Source organism: Panthera tigris, chromosome B4 (genome assembly GCF_018350195.1).
Source record: "Panthera tigris isolate Pti1 chromosome B4, P.tigris_Pti1_mat1.1, whole genome shotgun sequence".
NCBI lineage: Eukaryota > Metazoa > Chordata > Mammalia > Carnivora > Felidae > Panthera > Panthera tigris.
In genome coordinates this window covers 100,364,549-100,391,305 of record NC_056666.1, presented here as the reverse complement: position 1 = coordinate 100,391,305, position 26,757 = coordinate 100,364,549, and the positions used below count along the sequence as shown (strand labels likewise).

The 26,757-nt window shown below is 35.6% G+C and overlaps 1 protein-coding gene across 1 annotated transcript in view; it reads right to left on the bottom strand.

Moving 5' to 3' along the window:
• Nucleotides 1-26,757, bottom strand: part of NAV3 (neuron navigator 3) — a 588,388-nt gene that overhangs the window by 237,989 nt on the left and 323,642 nt on the right. The window contains exons 2-3 of the mRNA XM_042992807.1: nucleotides 13,479-13,596; nucleotides 12,788-12,840 (exon numbers count right to left, since the gene is read on the bottom strand). Of these exons, the coding sequence (XP_042848741.1) occupies nucleotides 12,788-12,840; nucleotides 13,479-13,596 (171 nt within the window). The remainder of the gene's footprint in view (nucleotides 1-12,787; nucleotides 12,841-13,478; nucleotides 13,597-26,757) is intronic.

Genomic DNA, 26,757 nt, shown 5'->3' with positions numbered 1-26,757 from the left:
TAAATAACTGTAAACCAGGTAGCAGACATAATCCTTCAAAGTTTGAGTTCTTTCTACAAATGCAATGCATCCCGGTTAGGGCATGTCTGAAGTGCCAGATAATGCTGTTATGAATCATACATAGAGAATGTCTACAAGAATATAGACTAAATTTAACTTTTGTTATCTCTGGATGGTACATTCTCTTGTGACTTGCGCTATTTTTGATTAACGACACATCTTATTTTTTCATTATAAATGTGTACTGGTAGTGTCACTATATAAATGAAATAAATGTGATTTCAACCAAAAAAAAAAAAAAAAAAGGTAAAATTGCTCAGTGTGAGTGAACTCCTGTCCCATCATGAAATTCAAACAGTAATATAAATTTTAGCCAAAGGTTTTAATCAGATATAAATTCATCTGGAGAATTTTAAAAATGCAGTCATGTTTCTGCATTGATTAAAATTCTTCATGTTTATTTTAATTCATGGATTTAACAATTAACTATTCATTGAGCATGCCTGGGTCTTTAAAAATATATAGTTTTATAGGAGAGAGAAGCAATTCCAATGTAATGCAAGAAATGTTATGGCCAGAAAAACATAGACTCCTGGAGAAGCATGAACAAAGGCCTATTCCTGACCAGAGGTCAAGTAACTAGGGAAGGAGAAAGTTATTAGTAACTAAGACTTAACTAACACTTAGAAAGATATCTTCATCTGAAGTCGCCATTACTATACCATTTTATACTGAGAAAGATGTTGATCAGAGCATTCAATTGACAGCCTCCAAGTCACAAAGAGAGAATATATCAAAACTAGAGCCATGTCATTAACCCCCACATTTTTCTCCTTAAAAGGAAGACTGAGCTAGTCGCTGAAAGGTTAGGAAGAGTTAACCAAATAAGAGGATGTGGTATGAGGTGAATCCAAGGAAGGAACACTGTCTGAACTGGCCATGATTGAGAAACACCGTAAGTTAAAGGGCTGACAAAGAATTCAGAAGAGCTGGGAATACTGAGAGTAAAAGTCACCTAAATCTTTCTTCACTACTTCATTGTTTACCAATGTGAATAAAGGCTACTCCAAAAAGTGATAACCTTCAATCCATTTCAAGATCCAAAGTAGGACGAAAGATCATGCAGCAGGGACTCCAGGCATAAGCATCTTGAAATCTGGAGAATCTGGTGCCAGGAGAGAAGGCCATCGAGATAGACAGAGGTTTACTGGAAAACATGTGCCGTGCCCTGGTGGGAGTCTGGGCTCATCTCAAAGCCCAGGGAGCTAATGGTGTGTTTTATGCAAAAGAAAGAAATGCGCAGTGTTGCTCTGAAGACATGATCACACAGCACATACACAGATTTATTGATAGTAATAAAAGTTTCACACATCATTTTCTATTTATACTCTTTGCAATGCACTCTGATTTTTCAAAATTATACTTTAGTGTATTTCATTTTAAAATGTCATTTTTAACATATTGCCTTTACAACATACTAGGCAAAAAAGCCCCATTTGGAAAAAAACTCTATACTACATGTCACGAATGGAAGCAGGGAAAATGGCTTAGAAGCCACTTTTCTCCACCTCTCAATGACCTAGCACAGGGAGTTCACACAGAGTTTTAAGCACATAGGTTATTTACTCCAAATGCAAAACCCTTTTAATGTTCACCATCAACTCCAGTAAATTTTATACAATTTTTCCTATTCAATAGAGACTTGGAAAGATAACTTACTTTTAATAAATTTAATATTAATATTTAATAAAAATATTTAATAAAATAGCAGAGCCAGAATTCAAATTCAACCCTGTCAGTCTCCAATGAACTTGAGCTTTCTTCCACACTAAGCTTTCTACCACTGTAATTTAGACATTCATTTAAAAGAAATTTTTTTAGGGGTACCTGGGTGGCTCAGTTGGTTAAGCATTCGACGTCAGCTCAGGTCATGATCTCCTGGTTTGTGAGTTCAAGCCCCACGTTGGGCTCTGTGCTGACAGCTCAGAGCCTGGAGCCTGCTTTGGATTCTGTGTCTCCCTCTCTCTCTGCCCCTACCCTGCTCGTGCTCTGTCTCGCTCTGTCTCTCAAAAATAAATAAATGGTAAAATTTTTTTTTTTAAAATGTAATGCTCATTTACTTTGAGACAGAGACAGAGAGAGAGAGAGAGAGAGAGAGAGAGAAAAGCATGAATGGGGGAGGAGCAGAGAGAAGGAGACAGAGAACTGAAGCAGACTCCAGGCTCCAAACTATCAGCACAGAGCCTGATGTGGGGCTCAAACTCACAAACTGCAAGATCATGACCTGAGCTAAAATCAGATGCTAACCCACTGGGCCACCCAGGCACTTCCATGTAATTTAGACATTCTGACTAAGACATTTCCAGCCTCTGACTCAAGCTCTCTGCATGACTGACAGATAGCCAGGACACAGCGCCTGGCACAAAATAAGTGCTCAATAAATATCTGGTTGAATGTAAAGATGAAATTGTGTAGTTTGAAGGGAAAGACAGAAATAGTATGCAAAATCCACTCGTCCTGTATAAAGTCTAAGTTCACAAAGTTTAAATGCTTCCAAATTAATTCTCAAATATCCAATGTACTTTTATATGCTGGCATATTGACATATAGAATGACTGATGTGGCCACAAGCCAAAGAATACTGGCAGTCTCCAGAAGTTAGAAGAGACAAGGAATGGATTTCTCCTACAGTTTCAGAAGGGAGCACAGAACTGCTGATACCTTCATTTGGGCCTTGTCATACTGATTGTAGACTTCTGGCCTCCGGAACTGTGTGAGCTTAAATTTCTTTTGCTTTAAGCCACCAAGTTTGTGATAATTTGTAACAGCAACCAGAGGTAATTAAAACAATTTTCTACTCGATAGAGCAGTAGACATAAAGAAATTTTAGCAAGGCTAAGGATGAGCTGGGATCCGTGAGCAGGCATGTTTCCAGGCTTTGCCCTCTGAGTTTTGATTTGTTAAGACTTTGGGGAAGGAAGGTAAAACATGCAGTTTGGTTAGTTGCCTCCTGTCACTGCAATGCTAACCCACCCACTTCCCTTTTCCATTTCAAGTTACTTTGTGTTGTGGGATAGAGAGAGGCAGAGGGGATAGTAATTTTGTTTCACTCATCCCTTTCTTTTTGTGCTGAGTGGTCTGTGGTTAGATGCAAGGAGTCAGTTTATTAATTAAGCAGTAAGTATAATAATTGAAAGTTTTTCAGTCAAGTAAAACTGGGTTAGCATCCTACTTATGCAACTTATACAAGGTAAAAAATTTGCAAAGTTTTTACTCTCCTGAAGCCTCTGCTTCCTTATCCATGAAATGGGATTAAAAATATTTTCCACATAATATACAAGGATTAAAGATATTTATAAAGAGCCGAGTTCCATACTAGGCATCCGTGTATGTGTGTATGTGTATATATCTACATATACGTGGATATATCTAATATATATATTATATTATATCCATAATAGAAATGCTTTATGTAAACATATATATTCTATAACAGAATCTATGTGTGTATGTGTGATTAGACAGATGTGTACGTATAGTGTATATATATACATATATAGGTATGGATATAGATATGGAAAATCCATTAGTATTTTATCAGATAAAAAATTATTTTTTCTTTAAAATTCTACTATTCTAACTGGCTTGGTAATTAGAGAATAATAAATATTGTTTAATATTTTTTACAAATATAAAATTATAAATATGACCGCAGTATTTGTTGAGCTGAAGATACATTGTGTGGGTTTTAATGAGTTCTTACTTTTCAGTTTGTTTCAGAAGACAAAACAAAACAAAGAATCTTACTATGAGGTTATAAAATTTTTCTAAACTTAAATAACGCATACTTCTATATAGGACTAAAGTTACTTATAACAACTAATTATTTGCCAAATGCATAATGTTACCACAAATCTATACACTCTTATTTAGCTCACATACCCACACCTTCTGCCAAACTAACCGAAGTTTATACTCCTTCCATACATAGGAAAAATAAGTATGGTATTAAAGAAAAATAATGTATATTATAAGCTTGGGGGGGAGGGAAGAAAGAGGGACCAAAATATTAAAGAAGGAAGAGAGAGAGAGAGAGAAGAGGAAGACAAAGAGGAAGAATAGAAAGAGGAGGAGGAGGGGTGGAGGGGTTGAAAATCCAAAGACTTGAATTCTTCTGTTAAGCTTATTTATTAGTAAGTTTAAGCAATTTCGTCTTGACTCAGATAAACATGAGACCAAACACTGGTTCTTCTCCAGGTAGGCTCAGTGAGACCCCATTCCTTTGTCGGTTTGCTAAAATACTACGTAAAAACTGCAAGCCAATCATCTAGCATAGCACCCAATATACATGACTGACATTTAATCATTCATGTCGATCAGTAAGTGATGCTGATATTGCTGAATGCTGTACAATTTGGTTTCTATGATATGATTTCACAAAATGTTTTGCTAGGTTTGAAACATGGCTAACACAATCAATTGGGCAATATGATTTTTCAGAGGCATTCCATGTATTTTTGTCTGTGTCTATCCACATCTGTCAGTTTAACTGACTTTATATTAAAATCATTTAAATATAATTAATAAAGCAGCTACTTTGGGTGTATCTACTAACTTTCCAATAATTTATCTCATTCAAAATAAACTTTTCAAATGATTATACTGAGATCAGATGAATAAGATTCTCCCTAATTCATTTCCTTTTTCTCTTTTTATAGAAGCAATTTTTAGAGCATCATTTAATCTAATAGGTCTTAACAGATTTAAAAAGAGTTCTTATTTAAAATGGTCTCATATCTTAGTATATTATTTGCCTAACTACCAGTTTTTAAAATTGTTCCACTATTGGGGTGCCTGGATGGCTCAGTCAGTTAAGTGTCCGACTTCAGCTCGGGTCATGATCTCACACTCTGTGAGTTTGAGTCCTGCGTCGGGCTCTGTGCTGACAGCTCAGAGCCTAGAGCCCGCTTCAGATTCTGTGTCTTCCCCTCCCTATGCCCCTCCCCTGCTCATGCTCTGTCTCTCTCTGTCTCAAAAATAAATAAAAACACTAAAAAAAAAACCTTTAAAAAATAAAAAATAAAATTGTTCCACTGTTAGGTATTTTACCACTGATTACTATAAGTGATAATTAAAAAAAAAATTTTTTTTTGAGAGAGAGAGAGAGAGAGCATGAGAAAGGGAGGGTCAGAGAGAGAAGGAGGCACAGAATCTGAAGCAGGTTTCAGGTTCTGAGCTGTCAGCACAGAGCTCGACACAGGGCTCGAACCCACGAATGGTGAGATCATGACCTGAACCGAAGTCCAATGCTTAACTGACTGACACACCCAGATGCTCCTGTAAGTGGTAATTTTCTAATAAATTTCTAGAATGGGATTGAAAAACATGGAGGGGAAAGTCCTTTTAAAAAAGACCAGATTATTGAAGGTAATAAAAACTAAATTTATGAAAGGATTGTTACAAAATATGCTTTCTAACACTAGGTATGATTGTACTTTGTATTTACTGGGATATTGGCCTAGAGGTAGGAAACAATTAACAGCAATTAAGTTAAAAATATCAGGAAAAAGAACATGCTAAATGTTTAAGAAAGTGGTTGATATTCAAATATATAGTTGAAATATTAACTATAGTTCACAATCGTTATTATACATACATATATAAAGCTTACTAATTTTCCTCAAATAAAATAAAAAACATATATTCTCTCCAAAAAGAAGGAAAAACAAATTATACAGAATCCAGAATCCAATTCGGAATTGTTACTTTATTTAAAAAGAATTCTTTGTAAAAAATAAATGGGGTGCCTGGGTAGTTCAGTTGGTTGAGGGTCTGACGCTTGATTTCAGCTCATGTCATGATCCCAGAGTCATGGGATAGAGCTCCAGTTGGGCTCTGTGCTGGGCTGGAGGCTGTGTTAAGATTCTCTCTCCCTCTGCCCTCTCCCCTGCTCACACACTCTAAATAAATAAATAAGTAAGTAAGTAAGTAAGTAAGTAAGTAAGTAAATAAATAATTCTTTGCAGTTACTTACTTTATTTCAATTCCTTTGTTTTTTAAAGTTTATTTCTTTTTGAGAGAGAAAGAGGGGGCATGCATATGAGTGGAGGAGGGGCAGAGAGAGAGAGGAAGAGAGAGAATCCCACACAGGCTCTGCACTCTCAGCACAGAGCCTGATGTGGGGCTCGATCCCACGAACTGGGAGATCATGACCTGAGCTGAAATCAAGATTTGGATGCCTCACCAACTGAGCTACCCAGGAACCCCACTTTGTTCCAATTTCTATTTGTCCTACTAACAGCACAAACCAATTTAAATATTGATATTCATGAGAACATTTAAAATGTGTATTCCATAATATAAAGTTAATACAGAAAAGCATTCTTGTATTTTCAACATTTATTTAATTTCCTTAATATTTATTTATTTTGGGGCAAGAGCAAGCAGGGGAGGGGCAGAGAGAAGGGGACAGAGGATCTGAAGCAGGCTCCACGCCAACAGGCTGACAGCAGTGAACCTGATGAGCAGCTGGAAGTCATGAGCTGCAAGATTAGGACCTGGGAGCTGAAGTCGGATGCTCAACAGCCTAAGCCATCCAGGTGCCCCAACATTTACTTAATTTAATGGCAGACCAGACAACTCCCATAAAAATATAATTCTCATGCTATTACCGTTTTTCTTTTAAATTGGATTTAATATAATTTAGGAAATATCTTTCTCACCTTACTATGAATATACTTTTAAAAAGCTATAAAGAGCTAAACCCCAAATATACCTCTAAAACACTGAACAGGAGCCATGGTGTTTGCTGTTTTTAAATCAATCTAGCAAGTCAGAGTTCTATTGGTCTAATTTCCTCAATGCAGAAATGACCAGAGACTGAGCATTCACTGGATATTTTTCTCGGTCACAGAGTCACAATTGAATTCCAGTGACTACTGTCCTTTCAGTGTTAACACCCCTCCTTTCAATCCTTCAAGTCCTTCGTTTGAACTTTAAATGCTAGTACACAGAGCAACTTCTAGAGACACATTCAGTTTTAAAAATCATCAGGATATTGTAATAACTTAAGTATACATTTCTTAACACTGGTAGTTTATTCTTTTGTTCCAAAGTGTGAGCCTATATGAAAATAATGAAATTAAATAGAAAACCTCAAAGTAGAAATTTCCATTTAGCATTTCGTTAGAGATCAGAGCTATATTTGTAGTAAAGCATTTGTCTTCATTAAGCTATCTTTTTCCAGCCATTCCAGAAGATGAACAGTTTCAAAAATGGCAGGGGATCATGTGAATGGACTAACTTAGCAATATTCCACTCCTCTGAGTCATAGTGCGAGAATCCTGCAGTGTGCCATTTATAAGATTTTATTAAACCTTTAAGAGCATTCCAATATTTTATCTCTTCCCTATTTGGTTAGAAACCTCATCTTTCTATCTTACCTAAATAGGTCCTTTATGAGAGAACCAATTACAAGCAGTGGCTAAAATAATTAAAACTTTAAAGGACAGAATACTGATAAAAGCACCAAATATGTTTACTAGGAAGAATAGTTTCACTGTACAGATGAGTGTAAACTCTTGAAATGGAATAAAGATGCCAATAAAATCCATCATGTTATTATTCTGGAAGTCACAACGTTGTGGGACTTGGAACTGGAGAGTTAAGGGAGAATGAACCTATTTTTTGTTTTTTGTTTTTTTTTTTTTTATCTTCTAGGAACAAAAAGGGGTAAGAGGCACAGGGATAAACATTCCCCAAATCACCATCTCAGAAAATTTTAAACAACATGGTATGTTCAAAGGAAGATGGAAAGTTGTGGCTGAAAACAATGGAGCTCTTACAGTGAGATAATGGGAGGAGCCAGCAAAAAGGAAGGACAGGCTGTGAAGCACATTTGTCACATCCTCAGCTATACCGTAGAATCAGAATTTTGGCTTACTTCACATAAACACAGTTTCTAATCCCTCTACCGCATTTGTGAAGATCCTTAAATGTAACGGTCTATTTTAAACTAAAGGAAAATTTGTCTTCAAAACAACTTTTCCCCAACGTGTCTTACATTTTTGTCTAAGAACCTAGCACTTGTGCCTCAGCATTTCAAATACATGTTGGGCATTTTTCTGCTATTTTTAATCTGCTAGGCATTCTGGACATTCCTAGTATTTATAGTTTACTAATTTATTTCCTCGCGTAATCTCACCAAAGTGTGGCATGCAGCATATATTTTGAATTCTGAAACCACCCACCTAGAAATTACTCAACAGGTGCTATCCATATCAGTAACTTCATCTTTGGATAAGGTTAAATATAGTGTTGAATAAGCACCTTCAAACTGAGTTCTGTTTTTCAGGATGAGTTTAGTCTCAGCTCATTAAGGAAGATAACTATGACTTTGAGACTTAGAATAAACATGAATCAAAATCTTTCAAAAATTACACTAATAAATTGGTGCATTGACTAGCTCATATTTCTCTTAAACATATGTTCTTTGGCCCACTTGAAAGAATTACTGTTTTCCTCATCTATTTCAAGACAACATACGTGAGTTTTTCTATAAGGTATTATAATTAGAGAATCCCACGGAAAAGTGCACATTATTATTCTCTAATACTCTGCAGTTATGTTATTGATGAATTCCTTCAATTTCTATTTAATCCATTTTCAGGTACCTTCATTTCATGCAATCATATCCCCTTGTGACATAACACAAAGGAAAACGTACCCTCATTCTTTTCCAACATTAAATCTTCTACCCAGGGGGCGCCTGGGTGGCTCAATCGGTTTAGCATGGAACTTTGGCTTAGGTCATGATCTGGAGGTTCACAGGTTCGAGCCCCGTGTCGGGCTCTGTGCTGACAGCTTAGAGCCTGAAGCCTGCTTCAGATTCTGTCTCCCTCTCTCTCTTCCCCTCCCCTGCTAGCACTCTGTCTCTCTCTCTCAAAAATACATAAACATTAAAAAAAAATTTTAATCTTCTACACAGACTTCAAATTTATTCCTTTGCCACTTGCTTTAGGATTTGGCATCATCTTTTGTCTCCCCAGTCCCCTGGATTCTTCTCTCTCCTTACTGCTTCCTCCTCCTCTGCCTATTTCCCCCCTTCCAAAAGCTCCCCTCACCCTTCCTTCCTCTCAAACTATAGATATATTTTTGGTTTTCTCTTCAACAGGAAATTCCTAGAAAGATTATCCAAATCTCAATAGACAGGGGCACCTCTCTTACTCCTTAATTAACACATGGTCACCCTATAGAAGACATTTGCATCAAGGTCATTAACGCCTGCCTAATTGCTAGAACCAACTTCTTTGTTGAGGTACATCACCAACTAGTTGGCTAAGTAGCATTTGACAACATCCACCGCATTCTGCTCATCTTACTTTGCCCCATCTCACTGGGTTAGTCCAAGTACTCTAGTTGAAGCTACTCTAGCTACCCTAAGGATCAATAATCCCCATCTGTGGATCCATCCTCTTAAAGATGGGCTCACTCTCTCACTACTCTTCCCTATTTCTGATTCCTACACCTTTGCTCATTCCCCAGTGTGAGAACCTCAAATCTCTCCCCTCCTGACTTTATACAGGCCTTCTGTTGAAACCTCATCTTTTTCCATGACTTCAATCATTACCTGTGCACTAGCTATATTCTACCTAACACCTTATTGTGACCTTCAGGAAACACATGCCTAATTGCCTGAAGTCACCTCCTACTTGATGTTCCAATGGATAGGTCAAACTTTACTTTCAAAGTATGGATTTGTCATCTTCCCCCTTCTACCTTTAGTCTGTTTTCTCCCTCTGTAGTAATCACGTCTAATCGTAACTTCTCAGGAGAAACTGTGGGAACATTCATACTCCCTATATTCGTCATCTCCCACATCCAAATGAAGATTTAACACATATTCTACAATTCCCAGAAAGCATCTAGGATGATTTTTTTTTTAATATTTACATCAGACAGCCAGCTTTAAAAGTCCTCAAAAGGCTCCTCAACCAACCCCATACTTTAGCCCTGTGTGATCAGACTTCCATCGTCCCATACAAACACCTCACTGCACTCAAGCCACAGTGGACTCCCGTCACAGTACTTCTGTTCTTACCTATGCAACACTGTTGCTATTATTTATTTCAATATTTGCTCCTTTGATCCTCAAGGGTCCCTCAATCTGGTAGCTCAGGTGCTCAGCAAATATTGGCTAAATATGAATTACCTGACTACTATTCATCAAAATATTCATCAATATATTGTAGATTCATACCACAAGAGACTCTGTATTCTTAAAGGTTTAAAACAATCCAATAAAAGTTATCAAATTTGAAATTTAAATAATTTGTGACTACAAACAGGAGCATACCTAGTTTTTACTTTACCTTTCCTTATTCCACACAAACAGCAAGCACCATAAAAAATCAGATATTCAAAAGGATGTGGTCAAAGCAGTTTTGTGAGTAAGGATAGCACTCACTGTTATTAATGTTTCACCTCTTGGTTGTTAAGCAATAAAGAAACAGGCAACATCCTGTTTGGAATAGATATATGCAATTTATAAGAACTTCATAAGCCTAGTCATACTCTGTCATAATTCTCTTTCCCCTAATTTCTTGTCTCAGTTAAAGTCTGGATTTTTATCCATTAATAATATAGTGCCAATGCCAATTCTTAGGAATAGAGGCAAAAGTAATTCAACTAAAAAGCTCTATTTTTGTTATATGCATTATTCTGAATCAACACATGGAGGGCATGTCAACTTCAGATTCAAAATTCAACCACATCAGAAAAAAATGAGGATACAAGTCATTCTTAACTCAAAATCCAAAGTGCTTCCAACTAATACTGTTTGGCTGGAAAAACTACCTTTTTCATAGCATCATAGCATCTACATCCCTCAGGCTTTGGTTTTTCTGGTGTGTGTGTGTGTGTGTGTGTGTGTGTGTGTGTGTGTGTTAATCAAAAGCAGAAATATCAACACGACATGTATACTAGATGTTACATGACATCTGGGGGCTAATAAGGATTAGGAAGTAATAAAAAAATTAACAGAGTCTAATACTCATGAGAATGTTTTCACAGATTTGTAGAATCTTCGGTACAGATGTTTCAGATAAATATATAAGGACTATATTCCTATCCATAGTTATGAACTTCATAGTTTTTTTTTGTTTGTTTTGTTTTTTCTGTCATGAAATATTAGCTTGGCTGTTTATTGGATTCTCTGTAATCAGAATCAAACTGGAATGACAACAGAGAAGACCTATTTTACTATCCAACACCTCCTTATAATTGAAATAATGAAAGTAAACCCAAGGGTTGAGTTTAAGAAACATAAAATATGATATTCAGGGACTATACAGATTTTTAATATAAAGCTCTAAAAAACTTTTAACATGTGTTAATTCATGAATATGTCTTAACAAAGTTTATAGCAGCACTATTATATTTCCATATCAGTTTTGGTAGTAAAGAATATCCATAATTATAGGTCATTATCATATCCTAATTAGGGTTCATTATACAGATGAAAAAGCTGAAACTCAGAGAGGTTACATCATTTTCCAATATCACACAGCTATTATTTTAGCAGGGTCTGAAGGTATTATAATTGTTTTCAGTAAAATTATAATTAATTTCCATAGTGCCATGCTTGTGCCCAGAATAATTAGATCAAGAAGCCCCCTTAAAACTGAATTATTTTACAGAAAATTGTTTTTTACCCAGATTTTTTTTCACAACAGTTATGCAGGGTTTATGTATTGTAATAGTGCCTTTGAGTGTTTATTAATCACATACACACACACACAGACACAGACACACACACACACACACACACACACACGACATGCTAGTTAATCACTCTTTAAGAATAAATTCCTTTTATTATTTTGGATTTCAGTTTTCTGACATTAAGTAAAGCAAGTCAGCACATCAAAAGAGTTCTTTTTTTTCATTCTCCAATCCCTGATAATTTAGAAGTCATTACATTCACTTAAAATGTCTATTTTGTGCTAGAGTTTTGAAGGAAGCCTCATCTGATGGATTTTGGCTATCACTCCTGATTATATCTGCTGATATAACTTTAATGAAGGCATTTGTATTTCAGGTTGTCCTAGAAACTTCAGTTGTGGCTATTTAATAAATAGAGGGGTAAGTTTTTACCTCAGCAGTTTATCAATCTATTTTTTTATTATAAAACTTTAAACTTTACCAGTTGGTAAAGATAAAAAGAGAGATGGGAAAGGCACAGACCTCTAGATCAACAGCTTTCTGAAAAAGGCTATGAATCATATCTCATGATCAGTCACTGTTCAGAAAACGTCCAGCAGCATGCCTTTGGAGCTATTTCCAAAAGTGCTGAAGAGTCTGTGTGTTTACACTGGACTTTGTTATGAACAAGGAAAATACTATTTATGTATTTTTCAGATGCACATGGCCAGCTCTGTTCTTCAAACCAGTTGTTCAGACAAAAAGGCTCCACTTAAAATTGGAAATGGGATTTACTGCCAGCAAAACCAGTATTAAATTATTCAGCCATCAGAACAACAACAACAACAAAAAGTCAAGGATCTGATAAAACACCTGGAGACATGTTATTCAGGAGTCATACATATTCAGCTGTGCTGATGCTATCATTTGCCCATAAACTGCACCCAAAGAAATACATATGATAGAATGTGATCGAATGGTTTCTTAAGCAGGAAGGCATGCAAAAGAAATTTCTAGTCCATTTACAAATGCAGTGTAATCAAAAGTGAAGGTAAGCATTATATTTTAAAATAAATTTGATTCTTACCATCTGAGATTGACTCCTAGGACATCCATTGATATCTTCAACTTTTTCATTTGCTAAAGCCAAGAAATAAAATAAAAGAGAGAAAAAAAGAATGACATGCTTAAGCAATGAAGTGAAACACAAAAAAAAAAGGAGACTAAGAAAACACAAAAACCAAAACCAAAACAAAAACAAGCACAATGCTGCTGCTACATTCACTCTGTCTCCCCAGCCGCGTACAAGAGGACACACTTGTTAGCCGCCGCCAATTCCATATGCAAAAATCAGGCAAAAAAAAAAAAAGTGAGTGAGAAGGAAGTTGCTGCTAATTCTTTAGCCTGTGCCAAATGACTGCTGACATGAAACCTTTCACAATTGTCCCTGCTGGATCAGGATACAGTTTCAAGGAATCTCAGAGTGTATGAGTTGCCCTAGCTAACGAAATGCACACATGGGAGACATATGGTTTAATGAAGCGTTCATTTCTGACAATCCAGTGTATGTAAAGACACAGTTCTAGCCATTTAAAAGTATAGCCAAACTGCTTTTTTCAAACATTCTCACATAAACATTTTTAATTAAATCACGGGAGAGCTACATTAATCTCAGAGACACAGGGACTAAGTTCATATGCATTCAGCTTAAATTGTGTTTGACCAAGGCGGGTGGGGGGGAGAGACTTTCATGGTTTTTCCCAGAGGGCAGGTCTTACCAATGATCTGGATGATTTCGGCTAGCAGCACTCCATCTGCAATGTCTTGTTGCAAATCCTTGATCAGCCGCTTATGGCCTGATTTGGCTAGGTAGTGGTTGGCCCAGTCAGTGTAAATCTGTTGAACAGAGGGAGAGAAGAAGGGAGATGGTGTGAGAGAAAATAGAGACAATAAAAATGCTTAAGACAAATGTTGGATTCAAAGGGAAGCTATTCTGGATCACATTCCAGTTTAAGAAGTCATAGCTCAAAAGGAAATAGTTGTAAAATAATTTTATACAGCTCTCTCTCCCACTTATCTCTTGTTTCAAAGGAGGATGAGTCACTCTCTTTCAAAACCAGGGACTAGTCACTTGTGACACAGCAAAACTCCCTTCCCCAATGACTACCCAGGAAACTCCTGTTTGCAAGTCAGTTGGATTTTCACTCTTTTCCCTGCTTCTGTCCTATCGAACCTAATCCTGCCTGTCCTTGTAAAAGGAAACCACCTGTACTGATTTATACAGGAACCTATTATAAAAATTTCTGTTTCTCTAACACCTTATTAGATTTGTCATGTGAGATACTGCATGTGACAATATTTTGGCATCGTGTTATAAAATAATTGCAAATGCCAAAGTTATTTTATTTGGACTGCCATCTCCCATTTAAGCCTCTTGAAATGTGTTTATGTAAGAAAATAGAGGAAGCAAATATAGTTATTACAGAGAAATCACAACATAGAGTGTAGGAGTGGATTATAAATCTCAAGATTGGCAATCTGTCATAAAGTAGAAGTGACTGAAAGTAAATTACGATATGAAGAAAAGCTGGAATTGTTCAAAAATTGTCACAAAAATAAAAATCTACTAATTTTTCAAATGTTATGGGACACCCCTAAGGTAATGTAATCTAAGTATAAGGAAATAAATAAGCATTAAGATGTTTCAACTTTACAGACGGCTCTTTCAGATACATTAGTCAAGTTTATTACAAGGCAAACCATGGTATGTAATATGTAACAGAAGAACACAGTGTCTGGAATGATAACAGAGGAGGGGAATTGATTGAGAAATATACATATAAAAGTGTGTTAGAGAAGCACTGGAATTAGAACAGGGAACATAATGGAACCTGGGTATAAGAAGGGAAGGGAAGGGCCTTCCCCACAGAGAATACCAGTACAGAAGGGCAGAGTGGCAAAGGAATCAGGCACAGTTGGAAAATCTGTAATTAAGGCAGCAAGCCTTAATGAGGACAATTAGACTGAAGAGGTAACTTGCATCTTTCAGAAGGCCAAGAAAATTAGAAAAAAATACTACTTTTTGCTTCTAACAAAACCAATATACGTGTTTTCATAAAAATAAAACAAAATAAGTCAGAAGTGTAGAAACTAAGAAGTAAAAGTTTCCTCACAACTTTTCAATAATTTTTCCGCTTTTCAATAATTTGGTATGAATAGGTCTAGAATTTTGTTTTATGCTTACACACTGGACCACATGACACCATATTACACACACATATATACACACGATAGGATTTTTAACCAAAAATGTCTCAAATTTCACTTATCATTCTGCACTTTTCAACTTTCTATGTGACAGTATTTTAGTAACACTGCTATAACCATTTTACATACATATGTCTCGCTATTTTTTAGATATTTTTTAAACGCTTATTTATTTTTGAGAAAGAGAGTGGGGAAGGGACGGGGGGGAGGGGAGAGAATCCCAAGCAGGCTCTATGCTGTCAGTGCAGAATCTGACAGGGGGCTTGAACCCATGAACCATGACATCATGACCTGAGGCAAAGTCAGATGCTTAACTGATGGAGCCACCCAGGTACCCCAATGTCTCACTATTTTTGATATTATATTGTACATACCAATACCCCTGTTGAAAGATATTTAATTTGCTTAAATCTGTCTCTATTACATATAAAGTTATAAGAGAGAGCCTTAAAAATGTATCTTTCACACTTTCATGCTCCTATTTTTATAGGACCCAAACCTAAGTGGGGCTGTTAGGTTTTTTTTTTTTTTTCTTAATGAATCCTAGGTACAAACATTCCAAAATACAGTATACAGTATAGTCAAAGAAAATGGTTATTTTAGAAAATATAAAGTAGAATCTTAATGCAACACAGTGTTAAGTTTCCTAAAAGAGTATAAACAATTGGAAGCATCCAGTTGCATAAGAAAAATAAATGAGACGGCAATGTTACACCTCCTTTCACCATATTCATAATCTTTATACCAAAGATATTAGTATAAGAAAATATACTTGCATAACTGCTCAATTAGAAAGCAAACACACAATTTCTAGTAGACACTTTTTTTTTATTCAGGGGTCATTTTCCTCAAAATTTTATTCTACTTGTATTTACTATTTTGCAATAGGAAAATTTATTTTTACAAGGATGTATACTGTTGAAAATCTAAAACATTGAGGACCTTCCCCTGTACACACCAGGCAAATGATAACATTAATTGCTTGGCCTTCTACTAGAAATTTCAGGTTGAGCCAGACTTGATTTGTGCCCTTGTCTCCATCGGCAGTGAGTTACAAGGACCGGTTGGCTGACTTTAAAGGATCCCTCAAAGATGAAGAACATGAGTTCTGGAGTCAGTAGACCTGGCTTTAAGGCCCAGGAGACCTCTTACCACCCATGGGACCTTTGGACAAGTTTCTTATCCTCTCTAAACCTCAAATCCCTCATCTGCAAAATAAGCATAATATTAATACCTACATTGGAGGGTTATGGCAGGATTAAATAAGACAGCACTTGTAAAGTATCCACCACAGAATTAGCCCTGAAGAAATGTCTGCTATTATTATCATCATTATGGCATCTCGTTTTCTTTGCTATGATGGCTTTCCAACAAATATTTATTAAGGTTATTGTTTTGTAGAGGTTAAAAATTTTAGAGGATTGGCAGACCTGAAAAAATTGTGCTCCTTAGGGTGTCTGGGTGGCTCACTCGGTTAAGAGTCTGACTTCAGCCTAAGTCAAGATCTCACCGTTCCCTGAATTTAAGCCCTGTATCGGGCTCTGTGCTGACAGAGCCTGGAGCCTGTTTCAGATTCTGTGTTTTCCTCCCTTCCCCCTGCCCACCCCTACTCATGCTCGCTCTCTCTCTCTCTCTCTCTCTCTCTCTCTTTCTCTATCTACTTCAAAAATAAACATTTAAAAAATTTTTTAAATGTGCTCCTTGCTAATTCTGCCACTACTTGTATCTCTGACACCTCCTGCCTTCTAATTCAATGTGGCCACAGATCTGTCTGCCATCTAAACTCAGAGGAAGGTACCTGGTTTAAGGCTGCCATGTTCTCATTCAGGTTTGCAATGCCTCCATTGTGACACCACCCCCATCAAACTCTAGGTTACATGCATTGTTTTATGATAGCATTACATTAGGCAAAAAAAAAAAAAAAAAAAAAAAAACAACTTATTTAAATATACATAGAATGGGATATATTAGAAATGAAAACAAGAATACTTTCATTCTCCAAATGCATGTCAACAGTGCCTTAGCTTATATCCAACTTGCTCCTGGACTTAGGTAAGGAAACAGATGGGAAGCCAGCTGGTTGCCTTCAAGACTGACTGGAAAAGCCTCTGATTTAGCTCATAAAATGTTTTTCACTTGGTCCAGATTTCTTCCAGAGGAATCCCAAGCCTAAGTGCTTTGACTTGTATACCATGTTTAATGTGTGAAACATTGCTCAGACCATAATCTCTGACTTTAGTTGCAATCAGCAAAATCAATTCGGACTATATGAATAAACTAAAAATAAATCTCCATTTAAAAAAAGTCCTTATGCTTTACTTATCTTTCTTAAACATGTGTAAAAGATACTTGAGACCCTATAAGACCCTACTTGAGACCTTTCCTTTGGAAAGGATGTTATTATCTAGATGAAATATAAAACAATTACAAAGTAACTTATAAGTATATCTTTAATATTACACATAAATTTATTTTTGCCTTTTAAAATTTTATATATGTAAATTGAAGAAATAAGTGGAAATATGAGATGTATCTTTAATGAGACAGTTTTCAAGCAAAGGACACATGGCATTTAAATATATGCAAAACGCATCAATAAACTTCCTGTACTACTCCAGTGAGAGAGGATACCAACAACCTCATCAACTGTCACATTAGAATCTATTGTTCAAATAAATACAACAGAATGGCAAAATCATGTCCAGATTTTGGATCTGAACTCCAAAGTTGCCTTTGGTTCATTACCAGACACAGACACAAAATCACAATATTTAACCACTTAGCTTCACTTGAGATACAAAATGAGTGGTAATGTTTTTTGTAGGATTATGCTATAAAGTAACTATAGGTTTTTAGTGAACACACTGATATGATGGGGAACAATATCAAATTAATCATAAATTAATGTTCAGTCATCTAGGTCTGGCTGAAGCTTTAAATATAACTTATCTCTAAATATGTGGAGTCAATTTTCCTCACCTGTTTTAACTGCAATATTATAAATATAATGTTATCTGATATGGTAATTATATTTTAGAGATTCAGAAAATTAATGAGATTAGACTTAACAAAGGAATACTCAGTTCAGGTAAAATTATATATGTATTAATTCATTTACAGTAATTCATTATGATAAAATCAAAGATACCATGACATAATTTATATTTCATATTGATCTGCATGAATTTTAAGGCCTATTATGCAAGACTATGTACTCCTTGAGAAATATTCCATATTGCTGGAATTTCTGCCCCACTCTTAAAAGCCGTGTGAACATGGGTTGAATGTTTATTTTCTCTCAGTTCCAGAGTTTTTCTCTTCTGTAAAATGGCAACAATAGTATTACATACTAATGGGATTATTGTAAGGATTGAATGAATTTATAGTTTTGAAACACAGTCTTTCACTTAATAAGTACTTGTTAAATGTTAAATATTACTATTCACTATTACTATTTTAATGTAAACTACATTTATATTAATTATGAGTTTATATTAAATATAATGATTATGAATGATTATCATTTCAAATCCTTAAATCTTAGCTATTTGCCCAAATGTAGTTAACCTAAGGAAAACTTTTGCAAAATGTAATGATCTCTTAGCTTAGCCATTTGCTCTTATATTTCTTTTACAGTGTTTTTTTTTTTCTCATTATAAAACAATGGGTTCAAATAGAAGGCAATATATGTGACACCATATTGCTTCTGTCCAGTGAACTTGTCATAGTAAAACAACATTGGAAGATCTGATTTTCCACAGAGTTCTAAGCTTTTGTTTATAGTAATTTTTTTTTTTACTACAGACAATATAACAAACAGCATCTGTATATCACAGCAAGCTGCCCCTGAACTTTAAAGCCAATATTTAATTTAGCATTTGATGAGTGTATTATAAATAACCTAACTGCAATATAAAAATAATTATGAGTACTTTTGTTATTCCATATACTATTCTGAGATATATAAATATTTCAAAGAGATACAATATTTTAATGAGTATTAAATGATCAAAGACATTAAAGAAGTAGTAGAAGAAAAACAGACTTCATTTAACCCCAGAGGTTGTTTTAATAGAAAGACGCAAATCTATAACCTGGTTAGAAAATATTATAAATGTAGTCACATGATTTTTACATACTAGCTGAGCTAGTTTTAACCCTGCACATATTTATACACATTAGTTTTTTTCCCAACATTCAAGCAGTAGTTATATATCCCTATAAAATACTACTCTCTGATATGTTCAAATTATCAACTTTGAGAAATCATATAGGATTTTTTAAATCTTTAACAGAAATTGGGTTGAAAACAAAGAAATTCAATGGCAATAACTAGGCTTCTATATCTTAGAAAGCAGTGTAAGACAAATTACATAAAGTTAACAAATAAATAGATCAGGGAAGTGTGACTGTGACATAAGTATTCTTCCCACAAAGATGAAAACTATCATGGTGCTATGATCATTAGTAACCATGCTTACCAACCTGAATCAGTCATTCCAGGGAGAAAAGATGCACAGGGGAAGGGGAAGAATCTGGAACTGAATGAACTTTTTCCTCAAGACTGAACTTTAAACCAGAAGTGACTGAATTATCTTGCATTTGGAGAAATAAATTTTCTACTACTGCACATAAAGAAAGGCTTGGGAGGTGGACCTATATATTTATTATTTTTAAAAGTTGTAATTTTGCACATCTAAGTTTAGTACTCAAAAACTCATGAATGTATGCAATACTGGATAAAGAATGCTGGAAAATTACAACATGGAATTAAGACATAAGACATGCTATTTTTAGTTTAAAAAGCCAATCACAGACTGAATCTTTCGTTGATGTTACAGAACTAACATGACCACCAGATCCACTGAGTCAAATTTCATGACCCTACAGACCTAGAATTCTCAATACTGAGGACCACGTGGTATTGGTAGGAAGTGAACCCATTCAAAGCTTTTGGTAATGTTGAGATCATCATAATATATGTAACAGATTCACCAAGTAAATGGTTGAACTCAGCTGATTTATTTCTGTTTTTACATCAAGGTAAATGCTGGCTCTTTATGGAGTTTCTCAATCTCTGTATAATTGCACCAAAAGGAATAAAATATCTAAGAATAAATTTAACCAAGGAAGTGAAAGACTTATACTGTGAAAACTTTAAGACACTGATAAAATAAATTGAAAAAGACACAAACATATGGAATGATATACCATGTTCATGGATTAGAAGAATTAGAATTATTAAAATGTCTGTACTCCCCAAACCAAACTACAGATTCAGTGAAATCTATATCAAAATCACAGGACTAAAACAAATATAGTTTAGTTCTAAACTAAAAAAGTATAGAACCACCAAATACCTTGAGTAGCCAAAGCAATCTTGCAAAGGAATAACAAAGCTGGAGGTATCACAATTCCAGATTTCAAGATATACTATAAAACCATACTAATCAAAACAGTATGGTACTGGGACAAAATAAGACACATAGATCAATGGAACAGGATCCACTTCCCAGAAATAAACCCAGGTGTCTATGGTCAATTAACCTATGACAAAGGAGGCAAGAATATGAAATGGGGGAAAAGACAGTCTTCAATAAATGGTGCTGGGAAAAATGGACAGCTATCTGAAAAAGAATGAAACTGGACCAGCTTCTTACATCATACACAAAAATATACTCAAAATGGATTAAAGACCTAAGTGTGAGACCTGAAACCATAAAACTCCTGGAAGAAAATACAGGCAGTAATCTCTGCCTTTGACACTGGCCTTAACAACATATTTATGGATATGTCTCCTCAGACAAGGGGAACAAAACAAAAATAAACTATTGGGATCACACCAAAATAAAAAACTTCTGCATAGTGAAAAAAATCAACAAAATAAAAAGGCAACCTATTGAACAGGAGAAGACATTTTCAAATTAATTCTGATAAGTGGTTAATATCCAAAATATATAAAGAACGTGTAGGACTCAACATCAAAAAGAAAACAATCTGATTTAAAAATGGGCAGAAGACCTGAATAGACACTTTTCCAAAGGTAAGATCCAGATGGCAAAAGACATAAAAAATATCCTCGACATCAGGGAAATGCAAATCAAAAGCACAATGAGATACCACACCAGTCAGGATGGTTAATATCAAAAGCACAAAAAATAACAAGTGCTGGCAGAGATGTGGAGAAAAAGGAATCCTCATACACTGTTGGTGGGAATGTAAATTGGCACAGTCACTGTGGAAAACAGTATGGAGGTTTCTCAAAAAATTAAAAATCAAAATACCATATGATCCAGTAATTCCACATAGGTATTTACTCAGAGAAAATGAAAATGTTAATTTCAAAAGATATATGCCCCCTAAGTTTGTTGCCGGATTATTTATAATAGCCAACTCAAGTTTCTGTTGATAGATGGATAGATAAATATGCGGAATATTACTCAGCCATAAAAGAGTATGAGATCTTACTATTTGAGACAACGTGGATGGACCTAGAGGTTATTATGCTAAGTGGAATAAGTCAGACAAAGAAAGACGAACATCTTGTGATTTCACTTATATGCGAAATCTAAAAAAACAAAACAAATGAATAAACAGAAACAAATCCACAAACACAGTGAATAATCTAGTGGTTGCAAGAGGGGAAAACAGTTGGGGGGTGGTGGTAAAATAAGTGAAAGGGATTAAGAGGTACAAACTTCCAGTTATAAAATAAATAAGTCACAGAGATAAAAAGTATTGCACTAGGAGTATAGTCAATAATTTGTAATAATGTTGTATGGTGTATACTTGTCATGGTGAGCACTAAGTAGTGTATAAATGTGTTGTATCACTATGCTATACACCTGAAACGAATATAACAATGTACATCAGCTATTCTTCAGTAATAAAAATTGTTTTAAAAAATTAAGTTTCTGTATAGTTTAAATAAATTGAATAAAATATATAAAACAACTTCTTAGAGGGGTCATTAAATTTATAACCATTAATTATAACCCCCAAAAGTACTGAAAAGCATTCACTTTTCCATCTAAATCTTTGGGGATTCTGCAAAAAAATAAAACTTTAAGTTTGTGTGAGAAAAATTTTTTTTCAAGTTTAAAGGTTGATTTAAAAGTGACTATTAAAGATTCAACAACTCCAGAAAATTCGTGAATGGTCTATAAAGGCAAGAAAACTCTAAAGAAAACATAAAATTGATTCTGATAATTTCCTCTAACTTTTTCTTTATTTCTCATATCCAATCTCTGACCCAGTTCTGTTCATTCTATATCCTGAATGCCTCTTGACCCTTCTGACCCATTACTGCTATAATCACCCTGGTTCAGCTTTTCATCATCTCTCACCCAAATTGCTTTACCAGTCCTAAAAACAGTCTGAATGTAGGCAGGCTAAGCAATAAACTGTTTTATACACTATTGCTAGTGATGACTTTAAAATGCAAATCTGATCAAGTAATTTACCTTCCTACCTAAAAATCACCTAAGAACTCCATTTACTTTCAGAAAAAGAGCCTCTTTATGAAGCCAATGTATTCTTTTTAAAAGTGAATTGGCTTCAAGAAAAGTGGCAGAAAGAAAGAAAGAAAGAAAGAAAGAGAAAGAAAGAAAGAAAGGAAAAACGAAAAGGAAAGAAAGAAAAGGAAAGAAAAGAGGAAGGTACGGCTATGAAAGTTCTAGAAGAATGAAGATTGAGGAAAGCCACACAAAACGATGATCTTTGATAAGCAGAAAGAAGGGGAAAGCATATTCTACCGACAGATACAGGAATAACGAAATCTACAAAGGGTCACAGGTATGAAACAGCATGCAGAATTCACTGAATATTGAATAATTCCATTTGGTCACAGCATGGGGAAGAGGCACATAGAAAGACTAGAAGTAAGAGAATAGGAATCAGGTGGAGTCATATATAAATATAAGAGGGCTGCCTCAATATTTTTAGGTGAATGTTAGCTTATTTATATATAGGGATATAAAAATGATAGCTCTGGCCGTGTTTCTAACTGCCGCTCTGGTGCCACTATGGAGGATAGTTTCGAGCAGAGAAAAACTAAACAAAGGGAGCCTACTTAAGAGGCTAGTGCAAGACTTCCACTTTCTAGAAGGTGCAGTACTTTTCTGCCCTGTATTTTCTAGAAAATTTCCCTCCAGAAAGCCAGAATACAAATAAATAAATTAATTAATTAAATAAGTAAATAAAACTCAAACTCTATTTCCCATGACCACAATACATGGACACAGAAAACCGATGAAAGAATGATAAATGATTTAGCAAAGGGGAACAAAGGAAGAATAAACCACAGGAGCCTGCAGAGGGAGATATCAGAGCAATGTAAACAGATTTTCCCACAGAACCCCAGAAGAGCTCAGGAAGTGTGGGCATCAGACCAGATGGAAGGTGGGGTGGACCAGAGTGAAGAGGCCTATGGTTACGTGCCTCCCCCTCGCTCCATCAAGAGCCAGTAAATGTTGACCAGGGAAAATCCAGCGTTGACTTACCAGTCAGACAGGAAGGTGGAGACATGGGAATGAAAACCGGAGGTTAAGTGAAATTATGCTTCCTGATATAAAGACTTGAGCAACTGTCTTCCCTTCTAGGCTCCTTCTTTTTCAGAAATGCAGGGTGGTGTATCTCCCACCCTCATTCCAGCCCCAAATGGAAACTCTTTCTCTGACTACAATGATCAAACCTAAGACCAACAGGCATTGAAGTTCAAGGTACCCAGTCCATCAACCAGCTGGCCAGTGGGGAGCCTATAGTGAATCCCCCAGGACGTTAAGGATTGTGCGTATATATGAACAGAGTTGCGGGTTACCAAATGCTTTATGAAAGCCTCTGAAATAAACTGTCGGTACTAGATAAACAGATCAAAAAGAAGTCAGAATAAAATGGAGTGAAAGTCAGGGGCAAAAGGAAACTTCAAGAAAATTATTATTTTTTAATGTATATTTTAATGAGAAAAGAGTAACTTTTAACACTAGAGAAATCACTCAGTTTACCTGACAGTTGAATATCCTGCGTAAGTGACACAGAACCTCACACCTGCAGGTAAGAGAGAGTGGGCTGGAGAAGCTGATATGGGACAATTACATAAAACGCCACTTGGCAAGCAGAGAAAAAGAATGACTGCACATATTCCCTGCCTGGTAATTTGATCCTGCAGAAGGAGGTAAATACAATTAAAGAGGAAAATTGGGAGGCATATGAGAAAATTATAATCATGGTGTCTCCTACTTAGGCTCCAAAAAAAAGTCTGGCTTCTAGCCTATAATAGGACCATCTTTAGGTGATCCATATTAAGGATACACTTAGAGTTGTACAGTTGTGTGTGGTGATCTTGACAGGTTAATATAATAGTACTCTAAAAATGCCTTCATTTTTAGGTTTTAAGAAAATATAAATAATCTTTTAATGTTTTAATTCTTATTTAATTTTTTAAAATATTTATTTATTGAGAGAGAGAGAGAGAGAGAGAGAGCGCAAGTGAACCTGCATGAGCAGAGGAGAGGAAGAGACAGTGAGAGAGAGAATCCCAAGCAGGCTCCACATGGAGCCCGACATGGGGCTGCATCCCATGAACCGTGAGATCATGACCTGAGCTGAAATCAAGAGTTGGACACTTAACCGGGCTAACTAGGTACCCCAATACCTTTCATATTTTTTTTAAAAAAAGGTTTGATTTCATTTGCAAAGATGAAAACGCCCTAATGCTGATGAATATATTAAAATTCCAGTCCATGTCACATATAGTACTAATAATATATTCCCTGTGAAGGGATTACCAGTCTTAAGTAAACATGACTAAACTTCATTTACACGCGTAAATATCACTTTCCATTATTAGTGCATTTAAGTTTCCCAGTTCTTTGAGTTAATTCCTATCTAAGAATACACCTAAACTGTCTGTTGTACTTATTGTGACCATAAGCCAGATGGAACAAGTAATCAACATCAATATTTTCAACTCTGATGCAGGCAATCCTACCCATCCTCTTCCTTGATATGTGGCTATAAAATGCACCCCTTAATTCAAGTTTCAGATTTTACTGGAACCAAAATTATATTGATATTTATCTGTTTAAATTTATAGCCGCAAATTATTAGCTTGGACTATAATGAATAGATGTTAGATGTTAGATCTGTTAGATGAACAGATATAGACCTCAGTGTAAGCTCGTAGGAAAAGAAAGGATGGGGCTTATTGTGCAAACTATAGTATGTTCTAATCTTTTTCACCTGTGGTTTCTTTACAGAGAAAAATAACTGAGGCCATATATAAACTGTGGCATCCTATTAGCAACTCAAACCAGCCAACAATGCTTGAGCAGAGCTATGCTGGGTATTACAGGCAACACTAAAAGGATAAGACAAATAGTTTGTCCTTGAGGAGGGAAGGTGGGAGGAGAAAGGGAACAGGTTAGCCAATTTTGAGAACCTATTAGATCTCTGCAATAATGACTGCCTAGTCTTCCCCCATCTCACCTACTGAGTGGTAGTGCACCCACCGGACTCTTTATCCAAATCATCATTTCCCATATCTTGTGAAGACTTCTCAGCATTCATTTGAGCCCATGTATGGCACTCTCCCATCCAAGTACTAACCAGGCCCACCCCTGCTTTGCTTAGCTCAGCTTCTGAGATCAGATGAGACCAGGCATGTTCAGGGTGGTATGGCCGTAGACATATATGTCACTCTCTAATCCTTACTACTCCAAATGTAACGAATACTTTGGCTCCTGAGTCAGTATTTTCTCCCCTAACCTTAAGTGTTAACAAACATCCTGGGCAATTTCATTATCAGTATAGACAATCTATCAAACACGATGCCAGAAATTAAATATATAATGAGGAACCATCTACCCTATCTTAAATGCACAGTGCCTATTAATGACTTTTTCTTCTACAGACAATATGGCATTGTGGGAATTCTTGAAAAAGGAGTTGAATATTATAATTATGTAGCATGATTCTAGTATTAACTTAGATTTTATTTCATTTAACTTCAGTTGCATTTCTACTGCTACCAGCAGTATGACAAAAAAAGGACTGAGGGGAGGGGCTATACAGAATTCTTTCTCCAAGATGTAGTATCTATTTATAATAGTGTTGAGAGTAAAGCACTGTTTTAAACATGTAAAGTGATTTAACTCACTCAATCCTCAAAGCTCCCTACGAGCTCCATTCCATTTGGAGATGAGGATCTTGAAATAGAGAAGTGAAGTATTTTCCCCACGTCACAACAGTAAGTGCTGCATAGATCCCAGATTTTCTGGCTCAAAAGCCACACTCTCAGCCCAAACAAAAGGTAATATTTCAGTTATGAGCCTTCCTTAATTCCAGCCTCCTACAGTTATTTCCAATGTATCTGACATCTATCTCAAAATATGGTGAAAAACCTCCTTTATCTGACTGCCACACATCTGGCATTTATAGAATGCTCTATGGGGAATGCATCCTAACAGCTTGCAAAATTCTAATAATGCAGGTGACATGAGCTAAAATCTGCATATTAAACTGTACCAAAGAGTATTTTAGAAAAACAGTTAAAAGAATTTTTAGTACTCACACTTTTCTAGGGGGGAAAAGGCATGTTACTTGAGATTCTTTTGTTGTTGTTGCTGTTTTGTTTTATTTAGGTTTTTTGTTTTAATTTTTTAATGTTTATTTATTTTTCAGAGAGAGAGGGAGACAGAGAGAGAGAGAGAGAGACAGAGTGCGAGTGGGAGAGGGGTAGAGAGAGAGGGAGACACAGAATTGACACAGGACCCAGGCTCCACGCTGTCATCA